The sequence below is a fragment of the Anomalospiza imberbis genome, chromosome Z (assembly GCF_031753505.1).
Source record: "Anomalospiza imberbis isolate Cuckoo-Finch-1a 21T00152 chromosome Z, ASM3175350v1, whole genome shotgun sequence".
In the NCBI taxonomy this organism is placed as follows: domain Eukaryota; kingdom Metazoa; phylum Chordata; class Aves; order Passeriformes; family Viduidae; genus Anomalospiza; species Anomalospiza imberbis.
Window position 1 is genome coordinate 40,302,831 of NC_089721.1, and position 18,770 is coordinate 40,321,600.

An 18,770-nucleotide genomic window follows, 5' to 3' on the forward strand; every position below is an offset into this window, starting at 1 on the left:
TTTAAGAACACAGACATTCATTCCTGTTCTTAATCTCCATTGTGTTTTCTGACTCATGAGAGCCCACCTTTAAGGAAGGTTATGTGCTTGTCAGTCACATATTATGAAAATACTGAAAAGTTATTTGCATTAAGGTCATCCTGACTGCACTAGTGAAAACAGGAAGAAACTATAATTAGAAGACTACCAGAAGTTTACAACTCACCACCTTACGGAAAATAATTATTAGGGTATGTCTGAATTCCAAATACAGGGAAGAAGTCAGAATCTCTAAAAAACTCCTAAGTATGTTAGTTCTGTTGCAGCAGAAAAGCGGCTGAAATAATAAATAATTCTAATACAATTTTATTACACTGTATTAACATCTGGTTATAAAACTTCTGATAAAAGCCCCAGTTTTCACAAGTGCTCCATAAGGCATAATTTACGCCCAGAATATTACAGAACACAATCAATCCTTTGATTTTCACATGTATACACAAATTACCAGCAACAAAATCTAGTAAATCTAAATAATCTTTGATGAAGGATGCTTTAATTGAAGTAGTTTATTCTCTTATCTACCAGTTATCAAAAAATATTTGTCTGTCATTTAATAATTTTTACTCTTTCCTAACAATATACCATTTTATTTTTTATAAGAATGAATGGCTTGCTTCCATCACTTGCTTTATAAATTTTATTTATTTTTTCTACTTCCTAGTGTTTCAGCTGTGTTTGAGATAACTCATTTTATTCAATTTTCACTCCACACAGGAATATAGCATTCTGTAATTTTTTTATATGAAAGTTGTACAGAAAGTAGGAATGCACATGTTGCCGAGGTTTCATTTAAAATTTCAAGGACAGAGATTTTTCTTTATGAGATTTGTTATATGTAACAGGTATAATTCGCGCCATTTTCTTGCTTCATATATATATATAATGTTAAATAGTTGTTAGGATGTACCCTTTGGCATTAGAAGCCCCCCCCCCTCTTCTCAGGCAAAACTGAGCGTGTGTTGAAACCTGATTTACAAGCAAGGAGATGTGGCTCGCCAGGAGATGGGACTTATCTGAGGCGATATGGAGACACCCAGGCGCTGATCATCGCGTGAACGACCCGAGATGGACATCAGGAACATCCCCCCGGGCCGATACATGTGAATACTCTGTTCCTGTAAATTTCATCAAGAGTTTCCACGACACCAGACTTTGAATTTCTCTACCTTGTCGCCGAGAAGGAAATCTCATCAACTTATGGGACTTTGAATGAAACAAAGGACTGAATGCCGAAATCCAGGCCTCAGACAAAATTTTCCCTATAAAAATCGCTTGTACCAGGATGGTGGTGTGGGAGCATAGAGTGAAACCTCTGCTGAGGCTGATCTCTGTGTCTTGCACCCAGCGCCGATCCCGGGCTCGGCACTGCCCTTTTCTGTGTGGCTGGCTAAGTTAGATCTCTATTGCTAAAATAAATTCTTTTTAGTTTTTAATTTGGCTGGATCATTTTTCATTTATAACAAGATTGGTCAAAAATTACATTGTATTTGTTAAAATGAAATTAATATACTTGATAAAATATATTTTTTCTAGGTTTGAGCATAATGCTTACATCCTTTAGGAGTGTTATCTTTCAATTTTAGTCTAAACCTGATCACAGAAAGAAATACTAGAAAAACAAGACTGAATCAGAAACATTCAACAGAGCAGATGTTTATTACCATGGCCTCTAAAAAAAACTACAAAAAACTCTGATCACTGAATATAAAACAACCCTTGTTACTCTTTATTCAAGTAGCCTTATCTGCCTCCATTATTACAACACAATTTAATGAGATTTTTTAAGAAAATAAATACTTTCAATTTTGAAAATAGTCAATATATCTGATACTATACATAAATTTGGTTCAGGACTTTGTTAGCACAAAGAGTAAATTACTCTCTTTTTTCCCTTTTCTCTACAGGACAAGTACAGGCTGCCATTAAGGATGATGCATTCCTTTTGCTACCTGACAGAAATATTGCAATAATCTCTGCTAAAAAATGTTAAAAGCAAATCCTGTGACACTTCTCCAAATTCTGAAGGAATAAGAATGTAACTGAAATGCACATCTAATATTAAGATGTGAAACTCTGCTCTCAAATGTCAACAGCTCCAGGCTATTGATTAATTTTGTGCATATTGAATAAATACATTAATTTCCAGTAAGTATGTCTTTTGCATATTATAAACACTCACTTTTAATGGTGATCTATTTCCTTAAAGAAAACTGAAGATATATTGTGACATTTAAAAATGTATGTATTGGACTTTAACCACACTCATAAGAATTACAGCTTTAGGCCAAAAACTAACATCCAAAGATCACTATCACCAGGTTCTTCTTGGCATTCCTACAGAATGCCTAGACAAATTGGTGGGTAGCACACAGGTAATCCAGGATGCCATAGGAATCCTCTTTGGAATGATAGATCTAGCCAAGAGAGAGCTGCAATAACTGCATCACTCCCTGCTACAGGCTGCTTCCTCCTTTCAGATTCCTGCTCCTCAAGAGTTGTCCCCAGGACAAACAGACTCAAGATGATCTTCCCCACAGGCAGCACCATTACTGCCACTGCTTCCCTCTGCAGCATCTTAGTGGTCTCCAGACATGAAATGAGCATCTATAATTGTGTGACAGCATTACTTTGTGATAAACTTGGCCTTTTTAAGTTTTCCTGTTTCTATCCAGTATCTCCCAGCAGGCATAAGAGCACTTCCCTGAAACTGAGACTGTTCAGTAGCCTCCTTCAATTCCTCCTCATGTGCTTTGCTGGCCTGAGGGGCACACACTACCTGTACTCTAAGCACATGTGTTGTCTGCAACATCGAACCTCAGCTTGCTTTGCTAAAATAAAACAAACCTCCCTGAAAAAACACCAGCAAAAAAATTAGCGTCATTTCAGATTTTTACTCATGAATTTTCATGAAGAAAATCTAACTTAAATTTATAGCTCTTCCGAATTTCTTTCCAAGTCTAACTCATCAATATATTCATACCTTGGAAGACAGCATCAGAGCTGCAGAGAAGTCTAACGTCATTTGCAAACTTATTTATCAGCATTAGAAACACTACTTTGAAATACCTGGGTTTTTTCTTTCAGCACTTTTCTTTCACCTCATCATTTATGATCCATAATTTTCCTGTGTACGCAAAATGTATCAGACCATACCACAGGCTTCTTTGTCATATTAAAATAGATCCAGAATTTTTAAATTAAAGTTACTAGTAACAAACACATGGCTTAACTCATCTGACAAAGCAGCACTTAACTTTTTTCCATAAGCTCAGAATTTGAATTAACTACAGAGCATTCAGAGCATTTCAGCACTAGTGAAATAGTAGCAGATCTCCAGAGTGAATCGATTGGTGCTCAGAATCAGAAACATCTATTTGGGGGAAAAGCATCATTTCAGGCTAAATCTTTCCTGGTTCTGAAAACTGGACTCCCTCCCATGAGCAGCTGTGCATCCTGGGCAGATTTTCTTCAAAGGTGGATTTATGATCCAAGTGAAAACTTTAATACAGGCACACTTAAATTAAAATGGTATTCCTTATTTTTTTGATGATTCTCTTTTCTAGTAGCCAAACTGAAGCACATTCACACCTTAATACAGGTTTGTAATCTGTAAAAATATAAAAAGAAATTATATTTCAAAAAATCTAAAAACCTCCAAAACAGGAGGTCAAAGCTGTTAAAAGGTTAAACTACATCCAGTACGGTAAAACCAGCATTTTTATTAATAAAGTCCTAGGGTGTGCTTTGAGTTACTCAGGGGTTTTGTGTACCAGTCAATCCATCAATAACAACCTGAAGAACATTAAGTACATTTTTTTTTTCTATAAGATAAATGAGACACTTTTCCATTAAATAAGTTACTTGCAGATATCTTTTTAATGCCATCAGTTTTTCTAATTTAAATTCTATTATAACAGAATCATTAAAATTCCAACCAGGTAATTCAGTCTACATGAAATGGGACATGGGACAGGCCTTTTTTGACACAATTAAGCCTGTTCCTTTCAAGGCCAACGTCACAGAAGGTGAACACTAATTTTACTAACATAGTAAAGGAGGATGAATGACTGTGGGAAGGAAGGAAAGGTAAAGAAAACTAAAAAGGACAACCTTTTTTTCTTGCTGTGAAGATTGTAATATTTAACTTTCAAATTCTAAATAGATTATTACAGGGACAGCAATTTGCATAAGAAGATTAAAGATTACATGAAATGACAATGACTGCTCTGCAACTATAATGTGAACAAAGCAAAAACAGTCTTTGCACCTGCCAAATGAACTTTAATGAAATGATTAATGACATCTTGGTAATAGCACATAATGCATAAATTACCCCCAACACTAGGTGTCAGTTTTCACTTCGGAAAACGACTTAAAATGTCTGCACTTCCCCATATGAAGCCAGAGTTCCATGCAAATTAAAAACGAAAGTTCACAACACTCTTTTGCTTCACTCTGAAGTACTTCAGAATACAGCAAATAGTTTTTATCAGATAAGAGAACTGAAACCACCGTAAAATTATAGCTCAAACCAAAACAATTTAAATATTTTTGAGAACAGCTGTTCTTAAGGAAATCAAATCATGTAACTAACACCCTTTTCAACACTGCCTTATTTGGCTCAAACTGCTGGTCAGAAAGCACTAAGTATACTATATATTGGCTTTAGTTTACAGCAAGTATTAGCAGCTAAAGAAACTGACATCCTATTTCATAAATTCATGAAAGTATACATGCAATTGCAATATGCATATTTAAAAAAACCTATACAATCAGTTTTCTGTCACTCAATACTTTTCTTAGTACTTAGTGACTAACAGTCACGGTTTACTAACCCTAAAGGAAGTACTCTTGAATATTAAGACTGAAGCACATCAGGACAAGGTAAGTCATATGAAAAAACAGATGCAGCCTGTGAATTTTATGGATAGATGCCAATTACTTGCGTAATTTTTGGGAAACCCGAGTAACTGAAGTAGTTGTGCCCTGCAGCTCAGATCATCTACCAACTAGCACAATCCTAGAGGAAATACTATTATTTCCACTAATTTTAGTTAATATTGAGTTTAGTTGATACTAACTCAAGTCAACAAACACAGGGAGGGAGGAGTGGACCCATTTCATTTTCCCCCTGAATAGAGGAAAAACAAAAGGCCTGCTGGAAGTTAGGGTTTTTTCTTTTGTTTTCTTTCTCTTAGAGAATTATCTCCCATTTTGTTGCTAAAAGACAATAACGACCGGGTACTTAACAGAAAAAAGAAGTTGTCCCTGGAAAGGTGCAGTTGCCTACTCTCTTATCCGAGGGTTTCCTCTCTTAGGAGCAGAACTACCATAAGAATTGAACTGGAAATAAAGAGGGCTGAGGCAGTTGCGAGCTCCCTCTTGCCCTCTCGGCTTTGGAGGAGAACAGTCGAGCTGCTGCTTGGGGGCGAATTCGCTGCTGCCACCACCGCAGCGATAATGGTGAAATGACCAGGAATGCCATCTGGGAGTATGTTTGCTCTAGAAGATAGGGACTAGAAAAATTATTTGGCTATAGTTACACAAGCCTATGGTTAAATTAAAACTTAATTCAATGAAGAGAAAATACTAAATGAAACAAAAAAGGCAGAAATAGGAAACTTCCTGTCTTCAAAGTAAGCAACAGAGAATGAAGAATGAATGCTATTTTACAAATTAGGTGTGTTCCAGTCTATCAGACAATAAGTAAAACGATGTGGTAATATTCTATACTATCGTTTTACATTTGCTAACACAGGGCTGCTCTCACATTATGTACAGTCAGAAAAAGCATTACACCTTTAAAACAAACACAATATTAAAGACGGAGAGAAATTTGCAAACAGATTTAAAAAGACTTAATTTTGAGCTTGACTACCCCTTATTTGTAGCTTAAACCACTTATATCAAAAGGAATTCCTCACACATCAAAATTAATGTCCTATGCTTTCTCATGTGATCTACAATGAATGTAAGCAATAACTTATGAAGCATCAGTTTGGTAATCAACACGATATTAACATGAAACGTGTATTTCCAATGTCTCATTCTTGAAATTTTAAAATTATATAGAAGAGTTAAGTGCAGATTAAGTGCAATTTTGAGAAAAAGAATGTGCTTGACTTTCTTAGGATTATTAGCAGGAAAGAACTAGGACCCTGGAGTAGGTAATTAATGGTGAAATATAAATTGTCATACTTCCTAAAATTTTGTTGAACGCAGGCTTGAAACCAGTCTTGAAAAAATAAATATATCAAGAACAAAAGGCTTACCCATAGTTAAGATGCAAAGATATAAGTGGAGCTGGCTTATGAATGAAATACCAGCTAGATAGACACTAACTGCAAAACTGCTGGAAGAAGTCAAGGAGACTTTTAAAACACTGATACAGTTTAATACTTATCCCTTTTTATTTCCATCCTGAAAGATTTTTTGCAATAGCTTCCTGATTAAAAAGGGAAGGGAAAAAAAAGGGAAAATTTTTGTTTTAAATTTTCATTGATGCTGGAATAACAGTACCTTTCCATGTGTCTAACTTATTTTTGCGATATAAAATAAAGACAAAATGCAGTTGTATTAAGTCTTCCAAATTTCATGACACCTTCTCCATTATATAAAATAAATTTTTTACTTTATAGAAGGAACAGCAATGAACTACTACTTTGAATTACTTAGTAGGGAAATCCAAGTGTGAAACCAAAAATAAAAGTATGAAGATACTTGGTAAGAAGTTGAATGCCATTCTTTCAAAATAGCAAAAATTCATGGTAAGAATCAGGGTGGAGTTGTTTTAAGTGAATGAATTGCACAGAGGTGAGAAGTTTGAAAGAGATCAGGAGCTGAGTCACAAAATGAACAAAAATGAAAAATCTTCTGAGAAGTTCCATAGAAGCTCACTTAAATAATAACAGAAACTCCCCAAAGTTATTGTCTGTTAAATAAAGGTTCTGGAATGTATGCATTACCTTAACAACGGGATTAAGCAGAACAACACCCGACTTCTTTGTAAGAACTTGCTTTGTTGTGTAATGATGTTCTATGAGCTGAGGAATAGTTGGAAACTCAGTTCCCTCAAAACGATATTGATTCTGTATGGAGACAAAAGGAAAAACTTATTTCTCTATAAGCAATAGTTTGAACAAGAAACTGCAAAAGCACTTGACCAAACTTTCTTCACTAGTAACAACACAGAAAAAAATATACACTTGTATTATTTTAGATTCCTTTTCTGACCTAATGAGTAGCATTTATACTAACTTAACCTGAATGATAGTTATGAAAATGCTAAATTAATAAATGCAAAATTACAGCATCAGTCATTTAAGGCAATACGATAAAATAACTCTATTTAACGATTTTAACTATTTAAACTCTTAATTTAAATAAATAGGCCAGTAAAAATAAAAACTATTACAGAGTGAAATAAAAATATTGTAAACCAGAAAAAATAACACAAATTTCTTATTTATTTCTAAAAAATACAGCAAGCAAACTAAAAAATATATATGATAAAATACAACTAGAGATAAAATAAACAGGAGATATGCAATACTATCCTAATATCTTCTTCCTCCATTTATTGTTTCGTAAATTTAGTAAATCCCTGGAATAGAGTATAGAATGCATGATTGCTCTTTAATAAAGAGTATTTATCAGCAATGTCTAAACGAACTAGAGACAAAGGCAGGTGATACCAGGCTTCAAACAGAAGTTGGGCAGGACCCTGCAGATGATTGTGAAACAGGATGAAGTCTCCTGCTTTAGTAAGTCTCAGCATCTACAGATACAGAGCTTTTTCCACAAGGCAGTAGCTGCCATAAGCCAGCCCGACAAGGCAACAATGAACAAGTACTGGAATTTAAAAAACTCAGAGCACAGATGGTGATTCAAGTTAATTTACACAAATGGGCAATGAACACCTCTACCACTGGCATGCCTTCTTTTAGCCTGCAGGGCTGAATTCCTTGCACAGTGCATGCTAAGTTCATTGTTTCCTTAAAGGCTAAAGCTTAACTTCCTGAAACATGTCATTGCTGTTGGTAAAGACAGCAGGGTCTTGTCAGCTGTTTTTAACATTTACAGATCTCTATCATAAAAATGTTTCCACAGACTGAATATTTTGTTGTTTATTAAATAGTGACTCAGCTTTGATTGACCACTAACACTAGTTCCCACTCCTTTCAAATAAGCTCCTTCATACTTCTGTGCTGATGATCCAAAAAAACTTGCTCTCCTAAAAGTCTCCTCAGCGCAATCACCACTACTATTATTTCCTCATTCCAGAGCCAGCCACTGCCCATTTGCTTCCATTTATGTAAAACCTTTAGAGAAGCCAGTGTCCTTTCATTCTGTGTATTTACACCTAATCCTGACTCTTATTAAGATCATTAACAAACAAAAATTTTTAAATGGCACAGCCTCAAAAAGCAGAAGTGAAAAATATGGCAGCCTTGAATGACAGCCGTGAATTTTGATGCTTAAAGCTGAATGATTAATTAATTTATCACTCACATAGTTGTATCAAGACTAGATTTTAAAATAATCATAAAACTAGAGACAGAACACTTATACAACTAAAGGACTGCCGTTAAAACAGATGTCCTACTCTAATCTTCAGTACTTGATTCAGAAGAAAATATGGAAACCTGTCAATGATCCAAGAGTGTGGTTTGACCAGTCAGAAACCTAATTCCACACAGTTCATATCAATGTAAACAAACAAATCCTTTGTACTAAACTCTCCTTAAACTTGCCTACAAAAATGCTCATTAATAAATCCCTCACTATATGCCCCTAACACTCCCAACACCTATTTTCTAGAGCTTAATAAGCTTTTTTCTCATTCTCAAAAAATTTACCCCATAGGAATGCATATAGAGGACTGAGGAATGCATACAGACGACTTTTTTTGTCTTTAAGGACAAAAAAAAAGTGTTAGCTTCCATGACTGACAAGAAAATTTACTACAAATTAATTCCAAGAGCAGATGAACATAATGCTGTATTAGTAAATGTACAAGCTGATAAGTATTTTGACCTGACAATGCTGGGACTGTCCAAGCTATGCAACATTAAACAGTGTAAGTCTCACAATTCAAATTAAACTGCTAAGAGAAAGTACAAAACTATGGAGAGAAAGATAGCTTCTTTTGTTTTGTTTTGCTTTGATGGAAACCTACCCACACACACACACAAAAGAAGAGTCAGCTTACAGGTAGACCCTGAAATAATAGCTGGAACTTAGACTTGAAAGTCCAGTCTATCTTTTTCAAGATCAACTTGCACATACAATGATTTGCACAAAATTATTCCAGTTAGACCACATATATAATGTGCTTTTATTTCTGCTGGGTCAGATCAGGGTGCACCAAGCACCTTGTAAGACTCTAGGTTATAGGTCATTTTACTGCTTTTATTTTCTCATTTTGCACTCTGACATATCAAAATACTTTAACGTCATACAATCAAAATAAAATAAACATTGACTGTATGTTCACTTCTACAAGGAAAATTCTAGGTGATAACTAATAAACACTCTCCAGTGTGACAACTGTCTATAATCATTAATCCTAGAGAAGCATTCCAACCTCTTTGAAGTTTGAAAAACATCACTGCTTCTCAAAAGAAAATAGACCAGGTACACAATATTGAGTTACACCAGGCATGCTGCATCATCTGGAGATTCAGACAATGAAATTGCCTCAGTGTAATACCATTATGCAATTAAATTTGAGAATATTTCTGTACGTGTGAAACTTTATTACAAAAGACTGAAGAGACTGCACTACTGAACTCAAAACTGAGAATGATTTGCTGCAATTTCATACTTCAAGAAAAATTTCTAGCAATGTTATGGGAACTGTCACATTTTTAATAAGTTTAAAATTCTGCAATGTAAAAAAAAAAATATACATTAAAAAACCCAAGCAATCCAGTAAGAAGAATAAAAAAAACATTCTGTATAAAGGTAGATAATAATTAATATATTGTTCATTAAGTCATCGATTTTTCCTCAGAGCAACAAGGGAGTCAATTCTAGTCCTTAGAAGCATACACACTGTATGACATCCAAAAGTGTTTGTGTTATACTGAACAAAACAATAACCACAGGACTAAAAAGAAAATAAGCATTACAAGTGCAACAGAGACTTCAATTCCCATGTGTATAAAAATAAACACAGATTATTTTCTTCTGCGTGGCTGTTTGCATTTTTCAGGAAGATGCAGTGGGATCTTTACAGTCTGAACTAGAAGTAGCCTAATTTGCACCAGCTATGAAAATGGGTAACCAAATAATCAATAACCAAATGTAAATGCATAAAGAAAGAGTAACAATTTCCAGATTTCAAAATGTTTACAGAAACACCTCGGCTTTTCAGTATAACACAAAAGATACTGAATAACCTGATACTTCATACTTTTCCTTTGTTTCCCAGAATGACCTTTACCCCTGGTTCCAGCACTGATAGAAATATTTCCAACAGCTTTCATATTTGCACATAAAGGCTAAATCCATTTGCTACAGTAAACTATGTAGATCCTAAATTGAATATTTAGTACTATATCAGAGACGTACATCAGCATATTGTATGATAAAATGTCTCCGTTGTCCATCTGAAAACACAGAAAGGACATATTCACCAGGTTTCCCGTGGCTCTCTCGCACCAAGAAGTCTCCTTGCTGTTTTAGCAGCTCCTGGGCTTCTATTCTTGGAATTGCACCATGATACCAGTCTTGCTCAGCCAAGGGTTTCTCAGTGGTTGAGATTACATCAAAGAACTTGGGGAAAAATATTGAAGAAAAATGTTACTATAATCGTACATTTTTAGAGTTTACTTGTACATGAAAAGTATCACAAACAACAATAATTTCTGGTTTATGTATCTAAATTATATATTTCTATTAACCAACAAGATCAAGGCTCGTACAGCTCTTACACTTGCACAAAAGCATATTGATCACTTTCTTTTCTGTTTACCTGAAAAATCAATATATCAAAAGCAGAAGTTTAAGGAATCATTCATAAAACCATGCACTATTTTTTATCTGGCTTGCTATTTTTTTGTACTGACCAAATCCTTCTCACACATTCTGACATGCGATTAACAACTGAAAATCATTTCTTTATCCAGACAGAAACTTCTCAGACACAAAACCGCAATCCATTGACTCATACAAAGCACCTGAATCGGATAAACTGTTTACACAGAATTTATCAATTGTATCCCAAATAAATTAGTAATTACGAGCTTTGTTTCCTAGCACGTACCCTGTAGTGCAAAGTACACACCTGGGTGTAGCGTCCTTATGAACTCTATGATAAGACACAAAGATTGTAAGGAATTGTCTCCACTACATGGAATTGGCTGCAAATGGAAGCTACTAGCTGTAAGTAGAAGCTGATGAGTTTTAATCCATGATTTCACACATTAATTTCAACATGCCTACATTATTTAACAAAACACTGAAGAAAACTTTATATTTTGTCACTCGCCACTTCAGATTTATTTGTTATGGGTAGGAAGACAAGCCCTCAAGCTGTATGTAATTCAGCCTTTAAGCTGTATGTGATTCAAAAGCATTGCCAGAGCTCATAGAAATTCTCACAGCCAGAGTGGTAAAGCTCTGAATGACAACACAGTTCACACTGTGAGTAGAACAGGTATGTGAATGTTCCCCAGCCTCCTGAATTGCACCTAGGTAATAGCATGGTGATCTACATCTCAATGAAGGACAATCAAACAGATGCAAGCAAAGCAATACCATTCTAAATTCACCTCTGCTATTGCTCTGCCCTGATAACAACCCAGGTTGGAGGCCATCTGTACATTCAAGGTTCTTCTCAGAGGATAACTCGATTACAATGCCTCACCTAGTCCAAAAAATACTAGGAATGGTCTCAGACTCTGAGAGTGGAAATGAGCAGACCCAAGAATGGGAATCTACACAGAAATTCTTGTTTCCAAATATCTGCAATTCTTTAGTACTTGGATACATTTAAGCTGTTAAAAAATGTCTTTGTTGGCTTCTGGTTGCCTAAGTTAAACCTCAAAGGACCAGTTTAGTCCAGGATCTTGATGGAAAACTGGAAAACATATTTAAGAACCTGACAGAACCTTGCGTTCTCAAGTATCAACAGAAACAGAGAGAGTCATCATGGATGAAATTCTCATCAAGAATTTCAGACCTGAGATTTGAAACAAGCACTATAATCAATATGCTTGATTACTAGAAAAAGCATGCCCTGTTACAGAGTCAGAGATAGGAAGCACTAGGTAAGAAGTAACTACAGCTTGAACACAAATTGCACAGAGTTTTTAGAGGCAAAAGCTGTACTCCAGGGTTATGCGTTCATCAGCACAATGAGCTGCTAAAAAGCAGAGATACTGATTGGCCAAGAAGGTAGTCATATCTTTCAATTTCATCAACAGTTAAAAAACATCCCAGGTGAAAACTGTTCACCATTATTAAATGACATTATGACATTTTCTTTCATAAATTTCTAAAAGAAAAAGAAAAGCTTTCAAAATGTTAGACAATGTTATTTACTTAAACATTTATTTCAGGTAATTATTTTATTTATTTATTAATTTATTCAGAGATTCTGAGCTTGACTTGAAAGAAAACCTAAACCTCTGTTATGTTTAGAGCAGCAAACCCTTTAAGAGGAGCAGATTCCTACTTGAGAGGGAATGCTCCTAAGGATAAAAGGACAGTATAGGTATACTCATTTACTTCATGGCCTTCATGAAAGAAAGTTAAAAAAAAAAAAAAAACAAAACCAAAAACAACCTGACATGCAATTTATTTTATACCTTAAAAAGGAAGCCACCAGATTGTAACGTTTGCTTATGTACAAACTGGGTGCAGGATGAGACACCATTCAAACAATCAGGATCAAATCTCAAAACAAAGCATCTTAAGGGCCTTTATGACAAGAGAAAGAGTTTATGGAAGGAAAACAGAGCATTTTAGACACAGATAACAATGGTATTGTCTATAACTCTATCATCAATTTTCCCCCTCTTTGAAATTTGACTGAAGTATTATTTATTAATTCAGAAAGAAAAAATGGAAATTCCATGGAGTTTTCTCTGCTGATTGTCATTCACTTCACCTTACCTTTACTTTTTATCACATCAAGGTGGTTTTTCTGATGAAGTAAGTGGCTATTATTCTTGTCTTGAGTGTTATTAAAATCACATTCTTTTTTAAACAAGTCTTCTGATTCCAACATATTGTTTCTATAATATAATATTGACCCTAACTGGCTAAAGAATAAAACATGGCTGAAAGCCCAGAAAAAAAAGTACCAATGCACATTATATAATTAATTAATATTGATTTCAACTCAGTTTACCACTATTAGTGCTAATATTTCTACTGCATTTTATAGTTCAAATTGGATGATAGATTGGTCTATGAGGACAACGGGAGGAAAAAAAAAGCTACCTGCACAAAATGAAATTCACACCTCTTTTCTTTAAACTCTACTTAAATATCAGCCAGCAAGTTAATATGACAAGTTTATATCCTAGGCCTTAATGTTTTACAATCTCATTTAGGGATAGATCTCTTGCTCATTTACATGTACGCTTACAGAAGCACTCCATGAGTCAATAGCCTAAAGGAAGAAATATTGCTTCTAGGATTTTTGTTGTTAATTTTGCTGGAAGGTAACAATAACAACCAAACTGTGCAGAAAGAAAGGAACTCACACTGCAAGTTTCAACTCTTCCTCTCTCCCCTTTTTTTTTTTTTTTTTTTTTCCTTTTTTCCCCTTAAGATTTCCATTTATTGCCATATTTCACTCATGGATTATTTTATTGGGTGAGGCTGGGGGATGTGTCCTTATATATTTAATCACACTTTTTCTTCTACAAGGAGATGGCCTCATGTATTCCATCATGCTCCTCATGGATCTAGTACTGTCCTCTTTCCTTATATTAAGCCGCTTTCTCTCTCCCTGCTTAACAATCCATTAAAATATATGCTCTTCTCCAACAGTAAAAAGAAGCAGTCCTCAGCTCCTTCCCTTATTTCAAGAAAAAAAGTGAGCAAACAGCAGTGTGTTATATCTTACTCAAAAAAATTGTGTACTATTCCTGCACCTGCACTAACAATTAAATAAAAATAATAATGGAAATTATATTTTATTACATTAATAGCATGCTCAATATTGTATTTTTGTATATATTCTGAATGTAAATGTTCAGTAATCCCTTATTTTCCATCTTTGAGCAAACAAAACATTTTATCAAGGTATTTTTTCTTCCACACTGTAAAAGAGTAGCACTGTTACAAATAAGAATGTAAAGCAATAAATTTAGGTTGACAATTTGAGACAATACCCTATGGAATAGTCTGTCTCTGGGTACCTGGCTCATTCCCATATGCAAATAATACAACATCTGAAACAAGATTTAATTCCACCTATTATCCTATAAACAGTAAAAAAAAAAATCCTATCGACAAAAGCAGATGTTTGTGTCAAGCTCAAATGCCTCATACAAAGAAAAAAATATGCAGAAGGGCAGAAGCTGGTATTCATGATGCAATTTGTTCAGACTCTTCATTAAGATTATTCATAGCATTTCATTACCGGTACATGAAAGTTACCCCCACTGTTCTTTCTCCTCTCCTCATATGATTAAATTTACACCTCTTGCTGTTATAGAAAATTGGGTTTGCATTTCATGTGAGAAAAACTACCTGAATCCTGTTTCTTTCTCATCAAATGACACTTTTTTCCTATGTCATTCTGAGAGGATATATATCATACATAGAATTTCAGTGTCAACACACAAAAACTCCTGCTTGCTTTTAGAATGGCACAGTTTCCCTATGGCTTTTTCCAGATGACAAACAAAAAATTAGTCCTCTCAAATTTATACAAAGATAATTCAATTTATCCCACCAATTAAAAATAATGGACAGTGTTTATAATATAGCACCACATTTAAATAATGATATTGCTCCATTTCTAAAGTTTTAATATATTTAAAAATTAAATACTTAGAAATACTTAAAAACTTTAAATACTAAAACAAATAATTTGCAAACAGGTAGGTGAGATCACATTTTAGACTAGACTATATGAAAGGATCATTACTGGTCCTTTTCCAAGTCTGCTTTGACATCTTTTTTTGTACTGGTCTATTTAAAAAAAATTTTAAATGTATGTTAATATTACTTTATAACACACATTCAATAATAATTTTGAATATTGATGGATAATAAGTTTTAAGTACCAGTTTATATATTTAGCAATTAAACATGGTTATGTAGTTGTCAGCAGGAAACAGCTGACCACATTTAATACCTGTACTAATTAATGGAGTACAGGTATTAAATGAGTACTAATTAATGAAGCAAATTTGAGCTGTATAGATATGGTCAGCTTTTCTAACACAAAATCACTAAATCAAAATACAAAGTAAAATTGAAATTTGGCTAGGTTATGTATTCTAACTCTGAAGTAATTTAGGTGTCATTTAGGTGACAGGTAATCAAGATTGCACTTGTTACTCAGATTTTACTTTCTGACTCAAATGAACCAATACCAATCTTACTTCTTCCAAATATATTCCAAGGTTTCACCAATCCTATCTACCGTATATCTATAGCCAGATTTACATCAGCTTCCATGGAATGAAAACAGTGTGGCACATGGACTATTTAAAATGACACTTTATGCCAACTGACATTTTGACATTGACTTTCCCTGATTTAATCTAAGCATTTTATTTTTATCTTCCTCTTGAGATATTTTTTCTCTTCCATTTTTTCTCTGAAGCAGTTTTAAGTATGGTTTTTTCTGTGGTTTCTGGAAGCTTTTTGGTTTACTTTGAAGTCATACGTTTTATAATACATAGAAATAGAGATGAATGCTGTGCCTCACCTACATAAAGAACAGAGATCACAGAAATATACATTTTAATCAGTTTTTAATACGACCTGCTGCCTTTTTACCATAACTAGAACTTTAATAAAATGAAGATCACAATAATGTGGATATTTTGCTTAACATCAAGGATTTTAATATTTTAGCACAGTTTTTCCTGTTACTTTTCAAATGCATGCAACTTTCATGTTTTTCAGAGGAAAAGCCTTTCTACCCTAATCTTATCTCATGATCATACTTGTTTTTCCATTTCTTCATCACTATGTACAGTTGTCCTCTGTATACACATGTATATTTACACATATGTAATTGTTATCTGTTCCATTATTCTGAATACTATCTAGCTTAAACATGGTTTGCTGTGTCCTTTAATGGGTCCTTGGATGCAATTCTGCAGCATAAAATAGAAGACCCATTCCTTCTGAGTTTTTCTCAAGAATGCTACTCTGAGCTTTTATTTCAGGTGACAAGATCACAATTAAAAGACATTTAAACTATTTTAAAAACTTCACCCAATGTTATTCCAGTTTTTTTTTTCCTTTTGCATGGTTTGTGAGTTGTTTTGGTTTGATTTTAAGTTGGGAGGGTTATGGTGATCACATGTTCCACTTCAAGAAAAAGGCTGAAGGTTTTCAAGTACAATCTGACACATCCATAAGTAGGTGCTCAAGGATTCTAACTAATCTTGCAAGCTTCCATACGAAACAAACAGAAGGAAATACAAAGTTAAACAAACAAGGATGTTTATACAGCAATTACAGAATATGAACAAAAGCTAACTATATATATAATATAATATGCTTATACATTGGAGCTTTTTATAAAAAATATGGGTAATACAATTATTGCAACAATTGGTAAAACATGTATGGCCACCTAACCTACTACAGATTATTATGATACAGTGCATTTCAAGAAAATCAGCCTCATTAGGAAGAATATTCTCAGCAATATAGCATCACTCTGGGAGCTGCAAAGAACATACAAACTGTGATTCTCCTGAAGTGTGGCAAGTTGTTCTGACAAACCATTACACTATGATATTATCCTGTAAGATGATCAGTCAGAACAGTATTTATATAACATTATTTTAATATAATTTTTGTCCATTCAGATGGAAATACATGATGTTTCAAGGAAAAAGAAATCTTATTTAAGCTGAAAAAAAACCAGAATAAATCACAACACTTCAATATTGGTACTACTTACCGATGATGAACCCAACGTGGATTTTGGAGACCTTATAATTCCAGCTACGGAATGACGTATAGTGTCAAATCGTGAGACTTTATCCTTCTTGTCCTAGGAGAAAGGCCAGAATATTCAGTTAAAAAGAGCAAATCTGTAGGATCATTGATTTATTGGAGAATGTGCAATATAGAATCCTGAATTTCACTCAAATAAAAGATAGGAACTGAACTGCTACAAAGTAGAAAGTGTCAATATCAGCAGGATTAGGCACAGATCAATTTAACCACTTACAAATTCTGTATTTCCTAAAATATTTTGTGCAATTATTTGAACTATAAAGAAAACTGAAATTCTTTTATACTCCAAAAACAAGAGACATAACTCTCAGTTCTCCTGAAATACCTGAAATTTTAAAGGGACAATGATTTGAAACTATGTAATAAAAACCCCTACGCAGTAAAAAACTACATATGTGCATTATCCTTTTTTTAAGGCTTTTTACCTTGATTAACAGGTTCTTCTCTAACAACAGACTACCTGTAAATATTGGCCCCCATTACTGCAAGTAATAGAAGCCATTTCTCTTCTGGCATTACTGTACACTGTAAGTGCCACTGTCACTTCTGACAAACCACCGTCTCTATTTAAAATTCTGCAAGAATACGGCCCTGACGGGAACATTGAAACAGCCTTTCAGCATGTCTAGTTCAGCAGAAGTCAATATAAATTCCAAGGTCTCATAAGCTGACTTAGTCCGAAGACTGTATTTTTCTTCATCTCTTACTATCAGCTCTCACATTAATAAAAACCTTTAAAAAAAAGTGTTTGTAACATGGACAAACTGAGTTTATTGCTTGTAAATCACCTTCAGAAACAGCAAAGATAATTCAATGAGTACTCACAAAGTATACAAACTTGAAGCAGAAAAATCATACATTAACAACCTCATTCTAATTAGCTTTAGGTTAACTAAACTGTAAAATACTGATAATGAAGACAGACTACAATTGTTTGCCAGTGTTACAAAGAAAAATTGCTTCCAAGTTTCCAATGTACATGTTTGACAGAAGAAACCAAAGATCTCATAATGTAAGAAATTCAGCTTCAGTTTATTCCAGGACTTCCAAACAAGCAACAAATCTGCACACCAAATTTAGCAGTCTGAAAATTATTTCCAAATAGAGTTTATTTTACAAGATACAGTTTAAATGCTCTCTTAGCAAAATAATACTATTTATTTGGTCACAGAAGTCTGCAATTTGTCCTAATTTGTACACTATTTTGAATAAAACAGTGCAAAAAACAGCCATATTGAGAAAACTCTGATAGGGAGTGCATCTGTCACAGAAATACTCGTTAACTATGTGCCCACTTACTCATCAATAACATTTTTATACCTTTTATCAGACTCAATTATTGTCATATACTAAATAATTTAATTTTAGTAAAACAACTCTGTGCTGAAACCTGATTTTTATTTTTATGATGCTGCTGAATTAAACTGCTTACACAAAAAAAAAAAAAAAACAAAAAAAAAAAAAAAAAACAACCAACCAAAAAAAAAACCCAGCAACAGAAAACCAAACAAACCCAAACAAAAAAATCCTATTAAAAACTAAAGATGCAAAGTCTA

General features: G+C 34.0%; 1 protein-coding gene across 10 annotated transcripts in view; it reads right to left on the bottom strand.

The window, feature by feature from the left end:
* Positions 1-18,770, bottom strand: part of FER (FER tyrosine kinase) — a 153,020-nt gene that overhangs the window by 58,032 nt on the left and 76,218 nt on the right. For 6 of the 10 annotated variants that reach the window (XR_010994640.1, XM_068177444.1, XM_068177448.1 and 3 more), the window contains 3 exons: positions 17,156-17,248; positions 10,618-10,821; positions 7,008-7,130 (listed from right to left, as the gene is read on the bottom strand). Coding sequence is in view for 7 of the 10 variants with exons in the window: in XM_068177444.1 (XP_068033545.1) it covers positions 7,008-7,130; positions 10,618-10,821; positions 17,156-17,248 (420 nt within the window). In the remaining 3 variants the exon portion in view is untranslated. Of the gene's footprint in view, positions 1-7,006; positions 7,131-10,617; positions 10,822-13,164; positions 13,332-17,155; positions 17,249-18,770 lie in introns of those variants that run through there. The other 4 variants (XR_010994641.1, XM_068177449.1, XR_010994642.1 and 1 more) reach the window with 4 other exon arrangements.